Source organism: Vulpes lagopus, chromosome 13, assembly GCF_018345385.1.
Source record: "Vulpes lagopus strain Blue_001 chromosome 13, ASM1834538v1, whole genome shotgun sequence".
NCBI lineage: Eukaryota > Metazoa > Chordata > Mammalia > Carnivora > Canidae > Vulpes > Vulpes lagopus.
Window position 1 is genome coordinate 58,902,881 of NC_054836.1, and position 17,742 is coordinate 58,920,622.

General features: G+C 42.8%; 1 protein-coding gene across 2 annotated transcripts in view; it reads left to right on the forward strand.

Moving 5' to 3' along the window:
- The first annotated feature begins 14,199 nt into the window (after positions 1–14,199).
- ING3 (inhibitor of growth family member 3) overlaps positions 14,200–17,742 on the forward strand; it is a 29,958-nt gene continuing 26,415 nt past the window's right edge. For both annotated transcript variants that reach the window (XR_005983570.1, XM_041728071.1), the window contains exons 1-2: positions 14,200–14,358; positions 14,605–14,676. Coding sequence is in view for 1 of the 2 variants with exons in the window: in XM_041728071.1 (XP_041584005.1) it covers positions 14,331–14,358; positions 14,605–14,676 (100 nt within the window). In the remaining variant the exon portion in view is untranslated. The remainder of the gene's footprint in view (positions 14,359–14,604; positions 14,677–17,742) is intronic.

Sequence of the window (17,742 nt, forward strand, 5' to 3'; positions counted from 1 at the left end):
CTACATGGTCTTAAAATAGAAAACACTGCAAGTGGGAGAGAGAAAGAAAGTAGTGTCTTCCACACAGGGAAGTTAGTTGGGAACACTCACAAGGAACATCATGCCTTATAATTGATATGTCAGCAGAAAGATACCTAAGGTGCTAAATCAAGAGGTAGAGCTGGGAAGCCGGGGAAATTGTATATGGCTGGGGAGTTGACACTAAGAAAGACTCACGGTGAGTGTCTGCCTTAACATAGAAGAGAAAGCCAGGGTAGTAATTATTGTAACTGATGACTAGGGAGAGAACAACTTTTCAGTATTTTCATCTTTTTTTTTTTTTTTAAATTTTTATTTATTTATGATAGTCACACAGAAAGAGAGAGAGGCAGAGACACAGGCAGAGGGAGAAGCAGGCTCCATGCACCGGGAACCCGATGTGGGATTCGATCCCGGGTCTCCAGGATCGCGCCCTGGGCCAAAGGCAGATGCTAAACCGCTGCGCCACCCAGGGATCCCTATTTTCATCTTTTAAATTATCTTCTAAATCACTCTTTCTTGGCAAATCATAGAAAACAAAGGAAACAAAACAATATGCAATTAGAACTAGATCTCAATATATTTGTCATATCATGAGTGTAACAGAATAATCTATTAGGTTGGCTGTGAAAGAATAACCAACGAGATGTGAGAGACTTCCTTAAAATAAAGTGAGATTGAGAGCAAAAGTGCAAACAAATCCTAATTGTGTTGGGAGAAGCAGGATTTGCAATACTAGTATTAGACAATTATTAAGGCAAAGCAAAAGGCATTAAAAATTGAACACTTTTTTTAAACAATACAGAGTGCAATCCATAGTAACTATATCTCAAGGATTTTTGTGCACCAAATAACAAATAACGGCTTCAAAAATCCAAACACCGAAAGCTGCAGAAAGCCAAGTAGACATAGAAAGACAACAGTACCTCACTCAGCACGTGATAGATCAAGTAGATAGAAGACCAAGTGAGTCTAAAAAGCCCTGAGTAACAATACCATACAACTTACCGGCAATATCCTCAAAACAAAGACAACTTTTCAAAAATCCCTTTAAGCATTTACAAAAAATGTATCATATATTAAGCCACAAAAATGTGATAAATTCTAAAATAGAGAAACAACATAGAACACATGATTTGATCACAAGGGAGTCAAGTAAGAAGTCAACAAAAATACAAAACGATGGCATAAAAAAAGCCAGGGTTTGAGATAAGCCACTTTTTGATATTCAATGCTATTATTCTTCCCCTTGGTGGTGATAACAATAATATTATTATTAAGAATAAGAGAATAATAATAAGAATCAATAACATGATTTATTATTATTATTATTATTATTATTATTATTATTACATTGATAATAAATACAAATCCATGGCAAGTAAGCCAGGAAAAGACAGTTCTAAATATTGTGGACACGCACAGATCTCTTTCTACCAGATAACACTACATGGCTTTGAATAGAAGGCGCTGTAAATGGGAAAGAGAAAATCCCCACAACCACCTAGAAAGCAGCTTTTTCCACGCAGAAAAGTTAGTTGAGAACACTTACAAGGAGCATTACATCTTGTATTTGATATATTTCACATATTATATTTGATATATTGGCAGAAAGATATCCTAAATGCTAAATCAAAACTTAGAGCTACTGCTTGAGCACCTTGGTCTGTGGAGCTATCTTATCTCATAGCAGCCCTAGCAAATGGATATGGACAATTTTACTGCTTCTTTTCTAGTTTGTACTCAATTACCCCAAGTAGAACCTCTAAAATAACATTGAAAAGTGGCAGCAAGGAAGAAGTTCCTGTTTTATTCCTAGTCTTAGGGAGAAAGTGTTCAGAAGTTCGTCATTAAATGCGGCGATAGCTGTAGATTGTTGAAGACAGCATTTATCCCATTGAGGAAGGTCCCTTTTGTTCTAGTTTGTGGAAAATTGTTTTCCAAAGTCGTGAATTCGTGTTGAACTTTATGGAATGGTTTATCCAAATCTAGTGATACTTACGTGTGATTTTTCTCTTTTGTTGCGATAAGGTGGTGAATTTCACCGACTGGTTTCTGAAGATGAAACCAATTTTGCATTCCGGGGACGAACCTCACCTGGTTATACTACAGTGATAATTTCTATATATTGGTGGATTTGACTTACTAATGTTTTGAGGGCTCTTTGTGTTCATGAGGATTATTGGCCTGTGGTTTTCTTTTTCTTTTCTTTTTAAGCTATAATTGACATATAACATTATATTAGTTACAGGTGTACAACATAATGATTCAATATTTGTCTATATTGCTAAATGATCACCACCATAAGTCTAGTTAACGTCTGTCACCACCCTTAGTTACAGATTTTTGTCTTGTGATGAGACGTTTAAGGTCTACTCTCATAGCAACTTTCAAATATGCAATACAGTATTATTAACCGTAGCCACCATGCTGTACATGATATCCCCATGACTATTTATTTAATTTGGAAAAAGGCTAAGAATATATTTTAAAAGTTCCCTCAGCAAGTAGAGTTTGATGTAAGGACAATAAGTGTCTCTGAGTTTCATTAAATCAACTATAAAAGAACATATATCTGTAGTAAAGACTGTTGGCTTTGGCAATTCCCCAAAATGAGAGTTATTAAATACTGGAATAGTCGACCAAAAGAGTATGATCATTTATATATTGTTATTAGGTGACATATTTTATTTTACTAATATTTAGATGTGACCGGTAATTTTCTTTAAGTGAGTAAAAAGTTGCAGATTGAGTGCTCAGAGTATTCACGAAGATAATTTAAAAGTCATGGTTCCTGTATCTCTGGAGCTTCTATCTCAGAATTTTTAATACATCTTTGCATAAAATATGGTGTGTTCTTTTCCTCAAAAGAGATCTGGAATTATTTTCTTTAGCTTTATTCTGCTTCTATTATTATTTTTGTTTTGGAGGTTGAAGAAGTAGAAAAAGAGGAAAACTATTAGAGGACAAGTGATAACATAATACAAAAATTTGTTTATCACCGCCCTCTGCTGTACGATTTTCCTAAGTCGCCACTCGGCTAAGAGGGGCAGTGTCACTAACAGGTGTGGAACACCGACCCAAGGACGTTGGGGTACGTTTCAGCCACAAGGTCCGTCTGCAGCGGACGTTCTCAACCCTGGCACCGTTGATAATTTGCACCCAGTAACTATCTGCTGCAGGGGTCTGGCCTGTGTGTTGCAGGATGTTTAGCAGTCGCCCTGGCTTCCACCCACGAGACACCAGTAGTACTTCCCCAAGTAAAATGTCTCCAGACATTTCCAAATGTCCATCAGGGGGGCCAACGCTCTCCCAGTTGAGAAGCCCCGGCCTATAGGTTATCAATCACATCTGTAACGTGGTCTCATTAGGAATCGAGGCCCTTGGTAGCAAATGATAAATGGTCCCCGTCGCCAAGGCCCCGCTCATCATCTGTCTGAATGACATATAGACTCACTGGTTTACCCCATTGTCGCCATCCTGCAAACACAGTCGCGTGTTGAGCTAGCTGAGAGAGGAACTCAAGTGACACCATGACCCTGGCGGTCCTTTTCCTGTCTCGTTGTGCCCTCCAGCCATCAGCACGGAGTGAATAGGTGCAGAAGCAGGACTTAAGCTGCCATTCAGGACAGATTCTTTTCTCCATTATTAATTAGCTCCAAAATATGAATTATGTCCTTTCCACCGCCCCAGCTGACCTCAACTTAGCATTTTGCATGTTGCCCTGTGCTCCGGGTTTAACTTGGCAAATAATTCTTTCTTCCTTGTATTCTTGACCTCATTTCCTATTTGTGTATCTGCTTCCCCCAGATCCTGACCTTTATGTGTCTGACCCACGGCCGGTAATGGGACTAGGTAATGAGACTCCAAATCCTGAATGCTGCTTTTGCTTAATGACTTGGCATTTTGAAACTTGGACACTGCTCTGATCCTGATAGCATATTAACTTAGCATGAGTTAACAAAGAAACAAACAAAATTGATTGTTCTAAGAAGAGTTAAGAGATATCTGTTCAGTTTTACAAAGCTTGGAAAAATTGAGGGGCACAGACACAATTCACTGCATAAGTTATCAGTCTGATTGCTTTCATTTCTCATTCTCTCTTTTTCTCTTTCTGTCTCTCCATATATACATGTCTGATTATAGAACAGTTTTAAAGCTTGAGAAAGATAGAAATTTGTAAAGAAAATATAATCACCTATAAATCCTCTACTGCTCAGAAATAACTATTGTTAACTTTCTAACATAGATTCCAGTCTAAGTAGAAATGCATCTGTGTGTATCTATCCACATACACATTTTTTACAAAGTGCCATAATATTTCACACAGTATCTGTAACCAGATTTTTACTTTATAATGTATCCAGGAGTGATAACAAATAATTAATAACCCATAGTGGAGACTGACAGTACTGGGACAGGGGCCTGGTGCCACGTGTCAACTCTACAGCAGCTACAGGAGAGAGCCCCAGAGCGTCCCGTAGAAAGAGCCAAGGAAGTCAGGGTGGCATGGGACTCTTTGTTACTTGGAGAAGAGACTAAACACCAACCAGTAGACGTATCTCGACTTTTTGTTTTATTTTTTTTATTAAGACTTTATTGTTTGAGCAGTTGTAAGTTCACAGCAAAATTGAGAGGAAGGTCAGAGAGTCCCCATAATCCCACACACACACGCAGCCTCTCCCGTTGCCAATACCCTCCACCGATAGGCACTTGTGTCTCAGTAGATGAACCTACATTGACACATCATAATCACCCAAAGTCCATAGTTAAAATACGGTTCATTTTTGGTAGTGAACATTCTGTGGATTTGGCTAAATATAGAATGATAGGTATCCACCCTTGTAACGTCAGAGTATTTTCACTCTCTGAAATGCTTCCGTCCCCCTCTCTTTACCCCTGGCAACCACTGGTCTTTTTACTGCCTCCATAGTTTTGCCTTTTCCAGAATGTCATATGGTTGGAATTAACTATGCAGCCTTTTCCGATTGACTTTTTTCACTTCATAATATGCATTTAAAGTCCTTCCATGTCTTTTTATGCCTTCAGAGCTCATTTCTTTTTAAGCGCACTGAATAATATTCCATCGTCCAAAGTGGTTGTGCCTTTTTGCATTCCCACCGACGATGAATGCGAGTTCTTGTCCCACACGCTCGGTGTTCTCAGTGTTCCAGATTATGGCTGTTCCAACAGGTGTGTAGTGCCTTCTCCTTTCAATCTGCATTTTCCTGATGACGTATGATATAGAATGTCTTATCTAAATTCTTTGACAACCGGTTAGGGTTGCATCAGTGTAAGTCAGCTGAGTAGCATTCTGAATATATTTTGTTTTAATATCTAGAGAGTAATAAAAAAACCCTAATATTCAATGGCTACAAACTTTGTAAAGATGTGGATATTTAATCCATTCCATCTTTATATTGGTCTCCAGCACTTTATCTTTTTTGCTGAATCTATATGTTCACTATTCATCCAAGAAGCCATCATTTCTTAATTAAACTGATACAAATCCCTGTTAGTTCCTTCCTCAAAATCTGACCATATTAGAGCACCTACCATGTAGTACTTAAATGATATCCCTAACCTTCTGCTTCTCTTACCAAGCTGTGCGACCTGCAAGAATAGGGATTGTGTCTTGGTCATGTTTGTATTGGTGGTATTTGCTGTTCAATGAGTGTTTACTGCAATGGACTGTAGTAATATTCCTTCTCATGTTCCCTAGGAGCCTTATTTATTGGCCTCAATTAACATCTCGCTTTCAATGGATTTTTTAAAAACAGAAACCATCATGAATTATCACATTACTTTCATTTTCCCTCTGCTTACTCCTCTAGGCAAGCCTAATTAAAAACCACTTTGGAAGTCAGTCTACTCTAGTACTTGAGAATTTTTTTAAAGCCTTCTGTTCAGGAAATTCTTCTCAGCATTCCAGCCCAGTTATTCTAATAATCAGTGAAATCCTGTTTCATTCACGGAGCCCAGTAGTGGGCGATCATGAGAACTTCATCTTGCCCCCTCTGATGGGAACTTGGAAACTTAGGAACTCGTGCTTGATGTCCATGCATTCGTTCATTCAATAATTCATTATATCTTTATTGAACTCGTATTGCCTGCAGATCTGGGGATCAACAGATAAATAAAACATAGTTTCTACCTTTGAGGAATTCCAAATTAGTAGGGGAGGCAAGTTCTATACCAAAATGCAGTAAGTCTCATAAGATATTTATGCAATGTGTAAAAATGCACTGTATTGTCACATTTTCACACGCTATTTCCTCAATAGGAGGACTACCCTAGCCACCTTTAGAAAAACACTGTACCCCTACTCACAAAATAAGGCTTCCGAAATCCTTCAGTATTTGGATTTATTTGTAAATAAATACAATATTTATTTGTAAATAAATTCATTTGTATTAAAAAAGAGGTTTTGAATAAAAACTTTTTAAAAGCTTGAATTTTCCAAACACCACTTCTTGTCACTATCAGGGAGCACCTAACTGACAAAGGTGAAAAGAAAAAGTAGAATCTTTAAACGTCCTCCAGCAATGTTAAAAATCCTCCCAGTCACTGAAATATTTTTGTATCGCATCGCAAAGAGAAGATGCTTGACCATTTATCTTTACATTACCTGTCTCATGAAAATGAATGTTGGAGAGCCTAAAGCTTTCAAAAAATCAAACACGGGAAATAGTTACAGACAGTGATACCACTGTGTATAAATAAATTTACACTTGCCTTCTGTGAGAAGCCTTGAATAAGCACACCTAACATATCTGACACGAGGAGCGAATCATTTTCTTTTTTTTTTTTTTTTTTTTTTAATTTATTTATGATAGTCACAGAGAGAGAGAGAGAGAGAGAGAGGCAGAGACACAGGCTGAGGAAGAAGCAGGCTCCATGCACCGGGAGCCTGATGTGGGATTCGATCCCGGGTCTCCAGGATCACGCCCGCGAATCATTTTCTTAATATACCCCTGTCTTTACAAGAAAATAACTTTCAAAAAAATAAAAAAGGAGGGATCCCTGAGTGGCGCAGCGGTTTGGCGCCTGCCTTTGGCCCAGGGCGCGATCCTGGAGACCCAGGATCGAATCCCACATCGGGCTCCCGGTGCATGGAGCCTGCTTCTCCCTCTGCCTGTGTCTCTGCCTCTCTCTCTCTCTCTCTGTGACTATCATAAATAAATAAAAAAAAATTAAAAAAAAAAATAAAAAAATAAAAAAGGAAAAAAAAGAAAAAGAAAATAACTTTCAAAACTAATCATTAAATGAAATAAATAATGATAATGGCCAGAAAAAAAAAAAAAAACTCAGGCAGTATAAAATTTCTTTTATTAAACTTTATTACATAATCATGTTTGTAATGAATAGTTAATTAATTTTACAGTGAAAAGGAAACAATAGATTAATTCCTTTTAATTATATTTAAGAATTTTTTTTTGAAAAGGGAGCAATGTATAGGCTTATTGCACTAATAACTACATTGAAATGTAAGAGCAGTTAAATACCAATTAAACAAGAAGAACAATTTTAAGAGAATGCATTTTTTTCAGGATACTGTTGAAATTCAGCAATATGTCCCATGTAATGAACTAAAATTTGCATTTGACGAGCAAAAATATTAACCAACTAGCTTATAGTCAGTTTCACTGTTACAAATTTTATTTTTTTAAAAAAGATTTTATTTATTTATTCATGAGACACAGAGAGAGAGAGAGAGAGAGGCAGAGACACAAGCAGAGGGAGAAGCAGGCTCCCCATTGGGAGCCCGATGTGGGACTTGATCCTAGGACCCCAGGATCAGGCCCTGGGCCGAAGGCAGAGGCTCAGCCGCTGAGCCACCCAGGTGTCCCTTAAAATTTTAAATACAAAGAGAACCTCCAAGTGATCATATAGCATTGAATAACTGAAATAACTCAGGTTCTGTGTCTTTGTCTTGCTAATCACTGTGTATTAAATGCTCACTGGTTTTCAATGTTTAATCCCGAGCCAATATTAACAGGAATATGTAATGGCACTTCTTAAAATCAAGTGAATTCCATGACTTCAGGGATGATTTAGAACTTAGACCCACAAAATATATTTTTCAGGGAGAAATATTTTATCACTGACACTATTTAGAATTGCTGGCATGTAGTAAGATAAAAAGCAGACCGCTAAAGTCAGTTTTATTATTGTTTTTAAATCCTAAAGACCATAATTTCCCTCATTTGCCTGCTCTGGGGCAAACGTTCCCATTGCAAGGCCCTCGGAATGGCACATACTAGACCACGTGGTACTGTCACTTGTACAAATAATATTGTTTCCTGATTACATTTCTGCACAGGCCGCGGTGCTGGGTGCCCTCACACGTCACTCCCTTCCAGCCTCCCCACACTCAGCCTCCAGGAAGGAGGAAGGTGCCTCCTTCCTTTCATTTCATGGGTGAGGAAACACTCTTCGGGATGTTGGGTGGCTTGGCTCAGGTCGCATGAACGATAACAGAGACCCGGTTCAAGGTCAGGTCTGTCTGATTTGAGAGCCCTAATCCAGCCAATCCGGCTTCCACCTGCTCACGCAACAAGTAGGAATCGAACACCTTCTGCAAGCTCTTGCTCCCGGAGTGCACCAGACACACTGCTTGGCAGCAAGCGTCTATCATGAGTCCAGGACCCACTGTCCCCAGAAGTGGCCACGCTCCTAGGTCTACTACCACGGACTGATTGGTACTTCCTATTCAGAACCTTCACCTCAACGTCATCATAGAGCGTAGAGTCTTTAGGGTCACCTTTTTTTTTTTTTTCTGTCTCTCCTCCTGGAACTCCTTATTCATCAGGTATTGGGACTTCTGTCTCGAAGACTGATCCTCCAATCTGGGTGTCTTTCCTATCTTCTCTCTTCTTGTTTGTTCTACTTTCTGGACTGATTCCATCAATCATGACTCCTAATGCTTGCAGTTTTAGATTCCCCTGTTCAGTCTGTCTGATAACGGTCTCTCGGAGTCTTCATTTCCGTGATTTGCAACATTTGAATGTGAGCTCACTTCCAACAGCAAGTTGTTCTTCGTGTCCTGGCTCGGGGCACAATCCTAACGAGTGGTGCTGTGTTTGTCCCCTAGGTGGGCTCCCTCGCGTTTCACTGGGCCAGGCCAGTGTTCGCTGTCTTGGTAATTGGGTCCTTGCACCTCGTGAGGAGTAGGGATTTGGGCCGCACACTCAAGCACGGTGCAGGTCTGGGCTGCTTTCTCTCCCCCGATTTTGGGTGACTGGATGGCTTTTTTGATGTTTCCCCAGTTTCACAGAAGCCGTCCTCTGAGATTGCTCTTTGCAAGATGGTTATCTTCAGTCCCCTACAAGTATACGACCTGAGGCTTGTGTTTAAAAAAATATTAAAGAAGACAATTTAGAGGACACAAAAAAAACTTCAACACTTCATGAAATGGACAGTCTCCGTTCAGCGAACTGCAAAAAGGGGCCCAAGGCAGGAAGCTTTTATAAGATAAAGAATAAAGAACAAGGAAGAAAAACATAGAAAGTATCTCAGTAGCTGGAGCCACACAGTCGACTTTCTTTGGCATGAGAGGGAATAAAGAAATAAATACCGGGCCCGGAGTTAACCCGGCACCTGGGCATTGGCTGACTGGGAGATACTGCATTTCTGGTCGAGCGGAACGTGAAGATTGTGATTTAAGTTTCGGTTTGCTACCATGGCACCGCAGCTCCATCCTGGGCCTGGGGGTTCATTTCATACTGTAGAATCTTCACTAAGTCAGGACGCCAAGACCCAACAGGTTAGGCCTCTAAACCCTCTAGTCCTTCAGCTCCAACGCTTGTTCACCACTGTGACTTGGAGTAGACTTTTCGCTTCTGGCACCTGAAGTTTTCATTCTCTTCGTTTAAAGCTTTTTTTCCTGTATTTTATCTAGAATTTCCCCCTTTGTGTTGAGGGAATGGTTCTGTAACAGCTTCATATCCATCTCTCCACCACCCTGCTCCATCACTCCCTCTCCCTCACACCGAACGCCCACTCTCCTCCTATTAATCCCCTGTTGTCTCTCCCTTCTTCTCCAGATTCTTCATGGCAAACACCCAGAAATGAGGTCAGGAAAACTAGAACCTTCCTTAGAAGGGTCTTTTTTGTCGCTATTTGGGGTAGAAAAGGCTGGAAACAGCCATAGATGTGTAGAGTGAACGCTATTATTGTGCTGCTTATAACTGATCCAGGGAGTGGCTCAATGGATTTTAGAAGATGTAAAATTAGAGTTGTTGGTGTAGAGACAGAACTTTAGCTTTCTTTCCATGTTTTGGAAGTCTTTCGGGGAGGATACACTACTTGGCACAAAGTTAGGACAATATCTCATTTCAAAGTTTTACTAGCAAGGTTTCAGGGTGGTGGTTTTCTTTGTAAGATGGGGAAGTGTCAGAGTCTTAAGACAAAAGGCAAAAATTTGCCTGAAAACGCACTATATGAAGGATTTGAATTTTCCTTTTTCTTAGACCCCTGGTGACAGCCATATTGTGCATCCATTTTTGGCCTTTTCCCTACTTTCGAGTTGCTTCTACTGAGCCAGTGCAGTGCTCTTACACAGCCTCCCCTGCATCGCTTCTCCTCTGAATTGCACAGGGCAGGGGACTACAACAGTTGGCGGTGACAGAATCCTAGAGTTCTCGGTGGTGTCCAGCCGCAAAATAAGCGGGCGCACAAGGCAAACCTGAAGAGAGACCCAAAGAAGCGTCTGCAGTAGGAATAACTCAGGAGCGGACTTAACGGTATTAATGATGATGGTAATGGGAGCTGGCACTCACTGCATCCTATCACTTGCCAGGCATTAACCTAAGTGCTTTGCTCGGACGATAACATCATCTCCATCTCCTACACGGGCTACTATTGCTATTTCCGGTTTCTGAATCAGGAAATGGAGACGGAGCATTAAAATAACTTTCTCCGGGCCCTACAACTAGTGACTGGTGAGAAAGCGACAGGGCTCCCAGCAGCGGGAGCCTGTGGACCGTGTACTACTGTGCTACAGATCTGCCACGAGGCCTTCCCTCTCCGGGTGTCTTCTTCCCAATTTCAAATCCCCAAAGAGTGCACCTACTAGGCCCAGCTTTGGTCGGTCCCTGGTGAAGAGCTACGGTCAGAGAGCACAGTCCTGCCCTCAAATACAGACACCCCTGTGTATCAGCCACGCCGCCTGACAAGTGGTAGCGGTGGTAAAGGGGCAGCTGCCCCAAGTAGCCACGACCATACAACCTAATGACGTAAGAAACTATCGTATGTGTGCACGCGTACACATATGTGAACTGCAGCTGATACATGGTTCAAGATTAAGAACTGCATTCACTAAAATATACGGAGTGTATAGTGAGTTTTTATTATTTTTTGGTTTCTTGAAAGTATGTATATTTATTAAGCAAACTGGGATCCATTTATTATTTCGTTTTCCTTAATATGGAAAACTCCATGAAGAAAGTCAGTTTTCACTGAAATGATAGACTTTAATTTCTTTTACTCTGATTTCTCACGGCATGGTATTTTTCGCTGCTCTGAATAACCACCTGCTGAAAACAATGAAAACTGCTAGGTTAAAAAAAAAAAAAAGAAATACATTGATGAACTGGTAGGAAATGAATAAATTCTCTGACAGGAACAAAAGAGAGAAGGGAAGAAAAATGAGACTATCCTGAGAAATAAGTGAGAGCCAAAGTGGGATGTTGCTAAGAGATTATCTGTCAAATTCTGGACACCTACAGCTCCCGCTTTGGTAGCTGCGCAGCATGCTGAGGTCAGGAAACGAAGCCAAGAACCCATCTAAAAGGACGCATCTAACAGGGGCCAAAAGTTTGAGGCTCCAAAAGGCCACATTCCTGGTGTAAGGGTGAATGAGGAAAAAATCTGATGCATAAGTCAGTAAAGAAACATGGCGGGCTTGACCTTGGAATCCAGGAAATGAAGGAAAAGTCTGAGAATGCCCACTGAGAATCGAATCCAAGCCACTTGGATCTGAGGCCAAATGAAATCTATCTGTGCAGCTACACATATTAAGCAGAAACTTTAATCTCGTCGTAGGGTTAATGTTGCCTCCATGCAACTTGCAGAAGTAAATTCTCATACTGTCTAGGAAAACTCAATTTTAACTCTGGCCTTGGAGCATCCTGACAAGCACAGCCCCAGAAACTTGAGTGCAGAATCCAAAAATCACAACCCACAAGGAAACAGGCACCATGAGGAAAAGCTAGAAGAAACAACACACAGCAGAAAAGACCCATAAAGCTTTCAGTTTTGGATGTAACAGACAGAACATAGACTGTTTAATGTTTATATTATATTTAGTTTTTTTTTTTTTTAAGATTTTATTTATTCATTTGAGAGAGAGAGAGCAGAAGCAGGAAGAGCAGAGGGAGAAACAGACTGCTGAGCAGACACCCGACGAGCCACGGCTCAGTCTCCGGACCCTGAGATCACGACCCAAGCCCAAGGCAGAGGTGAAAAAGACTGAGCCACCCAGGTGCCCCTATTCCGTTTAATTTGTATAAGAAATTAGAAAATGGCTCAAAAAGAACCACATGGAATTTGTAAGAGTGAAAAGTTGAAAATATTGAGATGGGCCATATAAAAGTAAGACCAAAAAAAAAAAAAAAAAAAAGGTAGATAAAGTGAGAAAATCTCAGAGATGTCCCATGGACGTTCTAAGAGATAATGGAGAAAACAGAAAACAAGCAACACAGAAGGGGCAATGGTTGAGAATTTTCTACATTTGCTGCAGGACACTAGTGCTGAGATTCAGCAATCCTTTCAAATCCTAAGCATGGTTCGAACTTTTTTTTTTTTTTTTTTGAATGGTAAGAAGGAGGAAACAAAGAAATGACTATGGACCTAGATTCACCACTGAGAAACCACAGAAAAATCCAAGAGATCTTAAAGGCAGCCGGAAGGAAGGAAGGAAGGGAGGGAGGGAGTGTAGGAGGGAGGAAACCCGAAAGTCCTAGATTTTAGATAAAAGTACAGAAAGTAAACTAGGTAATCATTAGAATTGCTGTGGGTTTCCCTTGACATTCACCAACACGACAGGTGAGCATCCTGCCCATGAGCGGTGGAAAAAGTCTTGGGTAGAAGAGGGCGTAAGGGAGGAAACTCAAAAACGCATCAAACGTCTGGACTCCAATCTGAAAAAAAAAAAGTGAAAATAGAACATTGAATTGCGAACTGAAGACACATTTCCCAGGAAAACGAACAGAGAGCTAAGGCAGGTGGGAGAGAACGATGCTCTCGACCTGTGCTGCGTGCAGACATTCTTAGGAAAAAGAAAACTGAGCCGTGAAGGACCGAATCCATCACGGGGGGGGGGGGGGGGGGGGGGGAATGGAGTCCCGGGGGGGGAGGAGGCCCGGGGTAGAAGACGACCCCTCCGCGGGTGTAGACAGCTGGGGGCGGGCTGCTTACTCAACGCCGCCTAAAGTCATCCTTAGAACAGCTCATTCGACAGCAGCAAGTCTCCATCCGTTATTTCTGCTTGTTCTCTAGTTCTGCTTTTTTTTTTTTTTTTTTTTTTTGTGGGTGCACTTTGTGCGTTCAGCTCGATGACATCACGGTGACGACGAGCCGGACCGCGGAATAAAAGCAGGTAAAGAGCGCGTGGAGGGCGGCCACCGTCCAGGTGCAGGAAAGCCCAGCAGGCGCCTCGTGGGTATTTTGAGCAGTCGGAGACTAAGGATGCGTTCCAGCCAGGAGTTCTGTCTTACGCAGTGCGGATCGCCCGAACTCCGCTGGCCGTTCCGGCGCTGGAACACCTTCCACCTGCCCGGCCCTCCTGGAAACCCGCGACTCCCAGCCGCCGGGGCAACCGAGGCACGCCGGCCGGGAACAGGTGGAAAGTTGCTCCTACTTGGGTTCCGCGGGCGCCTACAACTCCCGTCATGCCCCGCGCAGGCCTCAACAAATAAACAGAGGCACCGCATTTCGGATTCCGCGGCGCACGGGGCGCAAGGCCGTCTGGTCTTCGTAGTTGCCACGCCGGTAACCGCCGGGCGCGCCGATCCTCGCCGTGGGGGGGAACCGGACTACACTTCCCACAAAGCCGCGCGGGCGGACTCCGGCCGGCTGACGTCATCGCCCCAGCCGGCCAATGACAGCTCCGGGCGGCAGTGAGGCAAGCGCCGTCAGGCGCCAAAGTGGGTTTTTTTTTTCTTTTTTTTTTTTTTTTTTTTTTTTTTCCGCCGAAGCCGAGCGGGTGCTGCTAGCGGAGGCGCCATATTGGAAGGGACAAAACTCCGGCGACAGCGAGTGACACAAATAAACCCCCGGACCCCCTCGTTGCCCCAGCTCTAAGGGCCGCGATGTTGTACCTAGAGGACTATCTGGAAAGTGAGTGGGCGGCGCTGGCGGGGGCCGCCTGGGGGACCCGCGGGCGGGCGGGCGCGCGAGCGGCCGGGCGGGCGGGATGGCGGGAGGGAGGGGGAGGCGGGGGATGTTTCTTTCTCACGGTAACTGGCAGCCGGCTGTGGGCTGCCGGCTCCTTCGCCCCCCCCACGCACGCACGCACGCACGCAGTGACGTCAGCGCGCCCTTCGCCGTTGGCCCCGCCCCGCTGACGGCCTCTCCCTTTGACAGTGATTGAGCAGCTGCCCATGGACCTGCGGGACCGCTTCACGGAGATGCGCGAGATGGACCTGCAGGTGCAGAGTAAGTCGGCGGTTCGCCCGCCCGGCCGCGCGCGGTCGGGGCCAGACCTTCCACCGACGTCGTCGCCTCTGCTCTCTGACTCTCCTCCGGCTCACGGGCTAGTGCATAAGGAGTCGTTAAAAAAAAAAAAAAAAAAACAAACGCCAAAAAAACCCCCCCAAAACCATAAAACCACACACACACACACACAAGGCAGTGCCGCATCTTGCCTCTTGCTGTCCACGCCGCTTCCCCCTTTGCTTTTACCCGAGGAGGAGGCGCTGGGGCCCGCGTGTGTGTTCCTTTCCCGAGTTCAAGACTGCGATAAAAGTTTCTGTGCCTCCGGGGAGGACGTAGACACACGCTTTTAACGCGCGTCGGTGTAGGTGTGGAGAAGATGGTGGTTTCTGGCCCGAGCCCTTGCGTCCGGAACGTAGATTTCGGCATTTAGACTTCTGCTGAAGTTGGTTCTGCTCAGAATTCTCTGCAGAGCGGAAAACCCAGCAGCCTAGGCGTTGGTGTGGCTCTTTAGTGACCCCGGTGAACTTGGAATGTCGAATCTTGCAAAGCCGCACCTTGCAGGATGCATTCCCACCCGCCAGCAGGATGATGCTATTCCCCCCCCGCCCCCCCATGAAAACGAGTGAGGAAAATAGACCTTCCTGTAAAGCTGCTTATCTGTTGCAATAAAAGTGATGACTTCTCATCCATCAGTGGTAGCTTGGTAGTCTGGTTCCTTACCCCCACCCCCCTCCCCCCAAAAAAATTAACCGTTGTTCTTTCATAGAGCAGTATTTGGTTTATCCGATCTTTTTGTTTTGTTTTGTTTTTGTGAAGGGTTTATGATTCAAAGCAAGGAAAGAGTCAGTGCCTTGGAAACGAGGAGGTCAACACTTGGAGCAAAATCACAGTTAAAAGGAGTACGAATTTATGCACGTCATGCTCTGAAAGAACCTCACAGGCCTTCTCCCCCTTTTATGAAATGAATGTAATACAGCCGTTCCGGTTCTCTTGCAGGGACACCGTACTGCGAACCACGAGTGCGGAATGAGTTACACGTTACACGATTCAGATGTACCATGGGGTGTGCGCTTAAGCCCGGATGTCCCCCTCTCTGTGTAGATGTAGGCTTGGCTGCCAGCAGCGCATCTCGTCTAAACTGATCTAATGCCTTATTTTTCTAATACTGTGGATGACATGAGATAATGCAAATAGCCCGTTAACCTAGGTCCTGAAGACCGTCCAACAGATGGTCTTGGAGGCTGTTGGAGCCTGAAGATGGCTCCAACAGAGCAGGGGCTGCCATGGTTACTGACCTGCACTGAGTAGTTTTTATCCAGAAATCAATTAAAGTTGCATTTGTTACTTTAAAACAAAACAAAACAAAACAAAACAAAACTTGTGCAGTTGATATTAATGGCTGGCCTTCATGCGGTCTGTCCTCAAGAAAATACGTGCCTTGATCCCATTTATTCTAGCTGTGGTTAGACTATCTACGTAAAATGTTTCTCATGCCACTAGGTTTTTTTTTTTTTTCCCTCGAAAAGTAGCGGTGGTGGAGGATCTGGGTTTGGGGGTATGACTGGGGGGAAAAGGGTATCATGGAAAGAAATCAGAGACCCAGCATCCCTGAGGATCCTGCAGCTCCTGAGGGCCTGTCCTTTCCCCCGTGCTTCCCCACCCCACACTCGCACCCCACGCTTTCATACCCACGGGTGGTGAATTTAGGTTCCTGAGCCTCCGGTGCGTTCCATGTGGCCATGCAGCATACAAGGTGATGGGCTACGGAAGCCTTCTTTATGTTCAGTGGGTCGTAGTGTAGGAGTCTGAACTGTGTGTTTCTTTAGCTTGCCCACAGAATTCATTTTGACTGTCATGTAGTTGAAATGCTATGTAGCGTTTTCTATAGGACTGAGCACAGATCTTGATGTCAGATAGATCCGAGTTCGTATTAGAGTTTTGCTGACTTACTCTTTGACCTTGACCACATTACCACTTCTGAGGGGTTTTCCTTGTCTATAGAATGGAGATCATCTGAGGATTTAAAATAACACAGTTAAACTAGAATTTATAGTATCTGATACAAAGCAGAAGTTCACGAAAAGGTGACTTATTTTTGCTTCGTTATCATTACAAATTTTAAATTCTCTTGTGATTTGTACTTGGATTATACAAATGAGAGGTTTTATTTTTTTATGTTTTTTAAAGATTTTCTTTATTTTTGAGAGAGAGCGCATGTGGGTGCAGGCACATGAGCAGGGGAGGGGCAGAGGGAGAGGGAGAAGCAGCCTCCCCCGCTGAACAGGGAGCCAACTGGGGTTGGGGGCACCCAGTCCCAGGACCCTGAGGTCATGACCTGAGCCAAAGGCAGGTTCTTAACCAACTGAGCCACTCAGGCGCCCCAGATGAGAGGTTTTATACACTTGCATTTTATAACAACTAGAATTTTCTAAAGTTAATAGATCCTGTAGATTGATAAAAGAGACTTCTTTGTAAAACAAGTTAGAAATTGCTTATTTAAACAAAGGAAAAATTTTTTTTAAAAGTAACTAAGACTTCTTAGGATCTTGAAAAACCTATTGTATTATTGCCCTGAAAAATCTCCAGACGGTTTTCCTTCACTTAGATAGCAACAGAATCATTTTTTTTTTCACTTTTCTTTTCTTAGCAGACATGGAATTAGATGATTATTCTTGGCACACACTTGGGAAAAACTTATCTAGAATAAATAATACAGTGTATTAGGTGAATAAATGTACCTTCTACTTTCAGTCATGATAGGAGATGATGGAGAGCTTAATGCCATATAGGAAAAGGTTAAAATCTTTTTATTACTTTTTCTTATTGAAAGAAACATGAGGATTATCTAGTGGTAGTTTTAATAGGAAATAGTGCTTTGGGACGTTTGGCTGATTTAATACCATTAGCTCTTGACCTGAAGGCTGTACCATTGAAATACTATGGTATAGAACCTATCTACGTTGTTGACTAGACTACTTTGACTACTGGAAAAATTTTAAATAACAACAAATATAAATTGTCAGAGAAAACTGTTAACTTTTTTTTTACTAGAATAATTAAAGCATT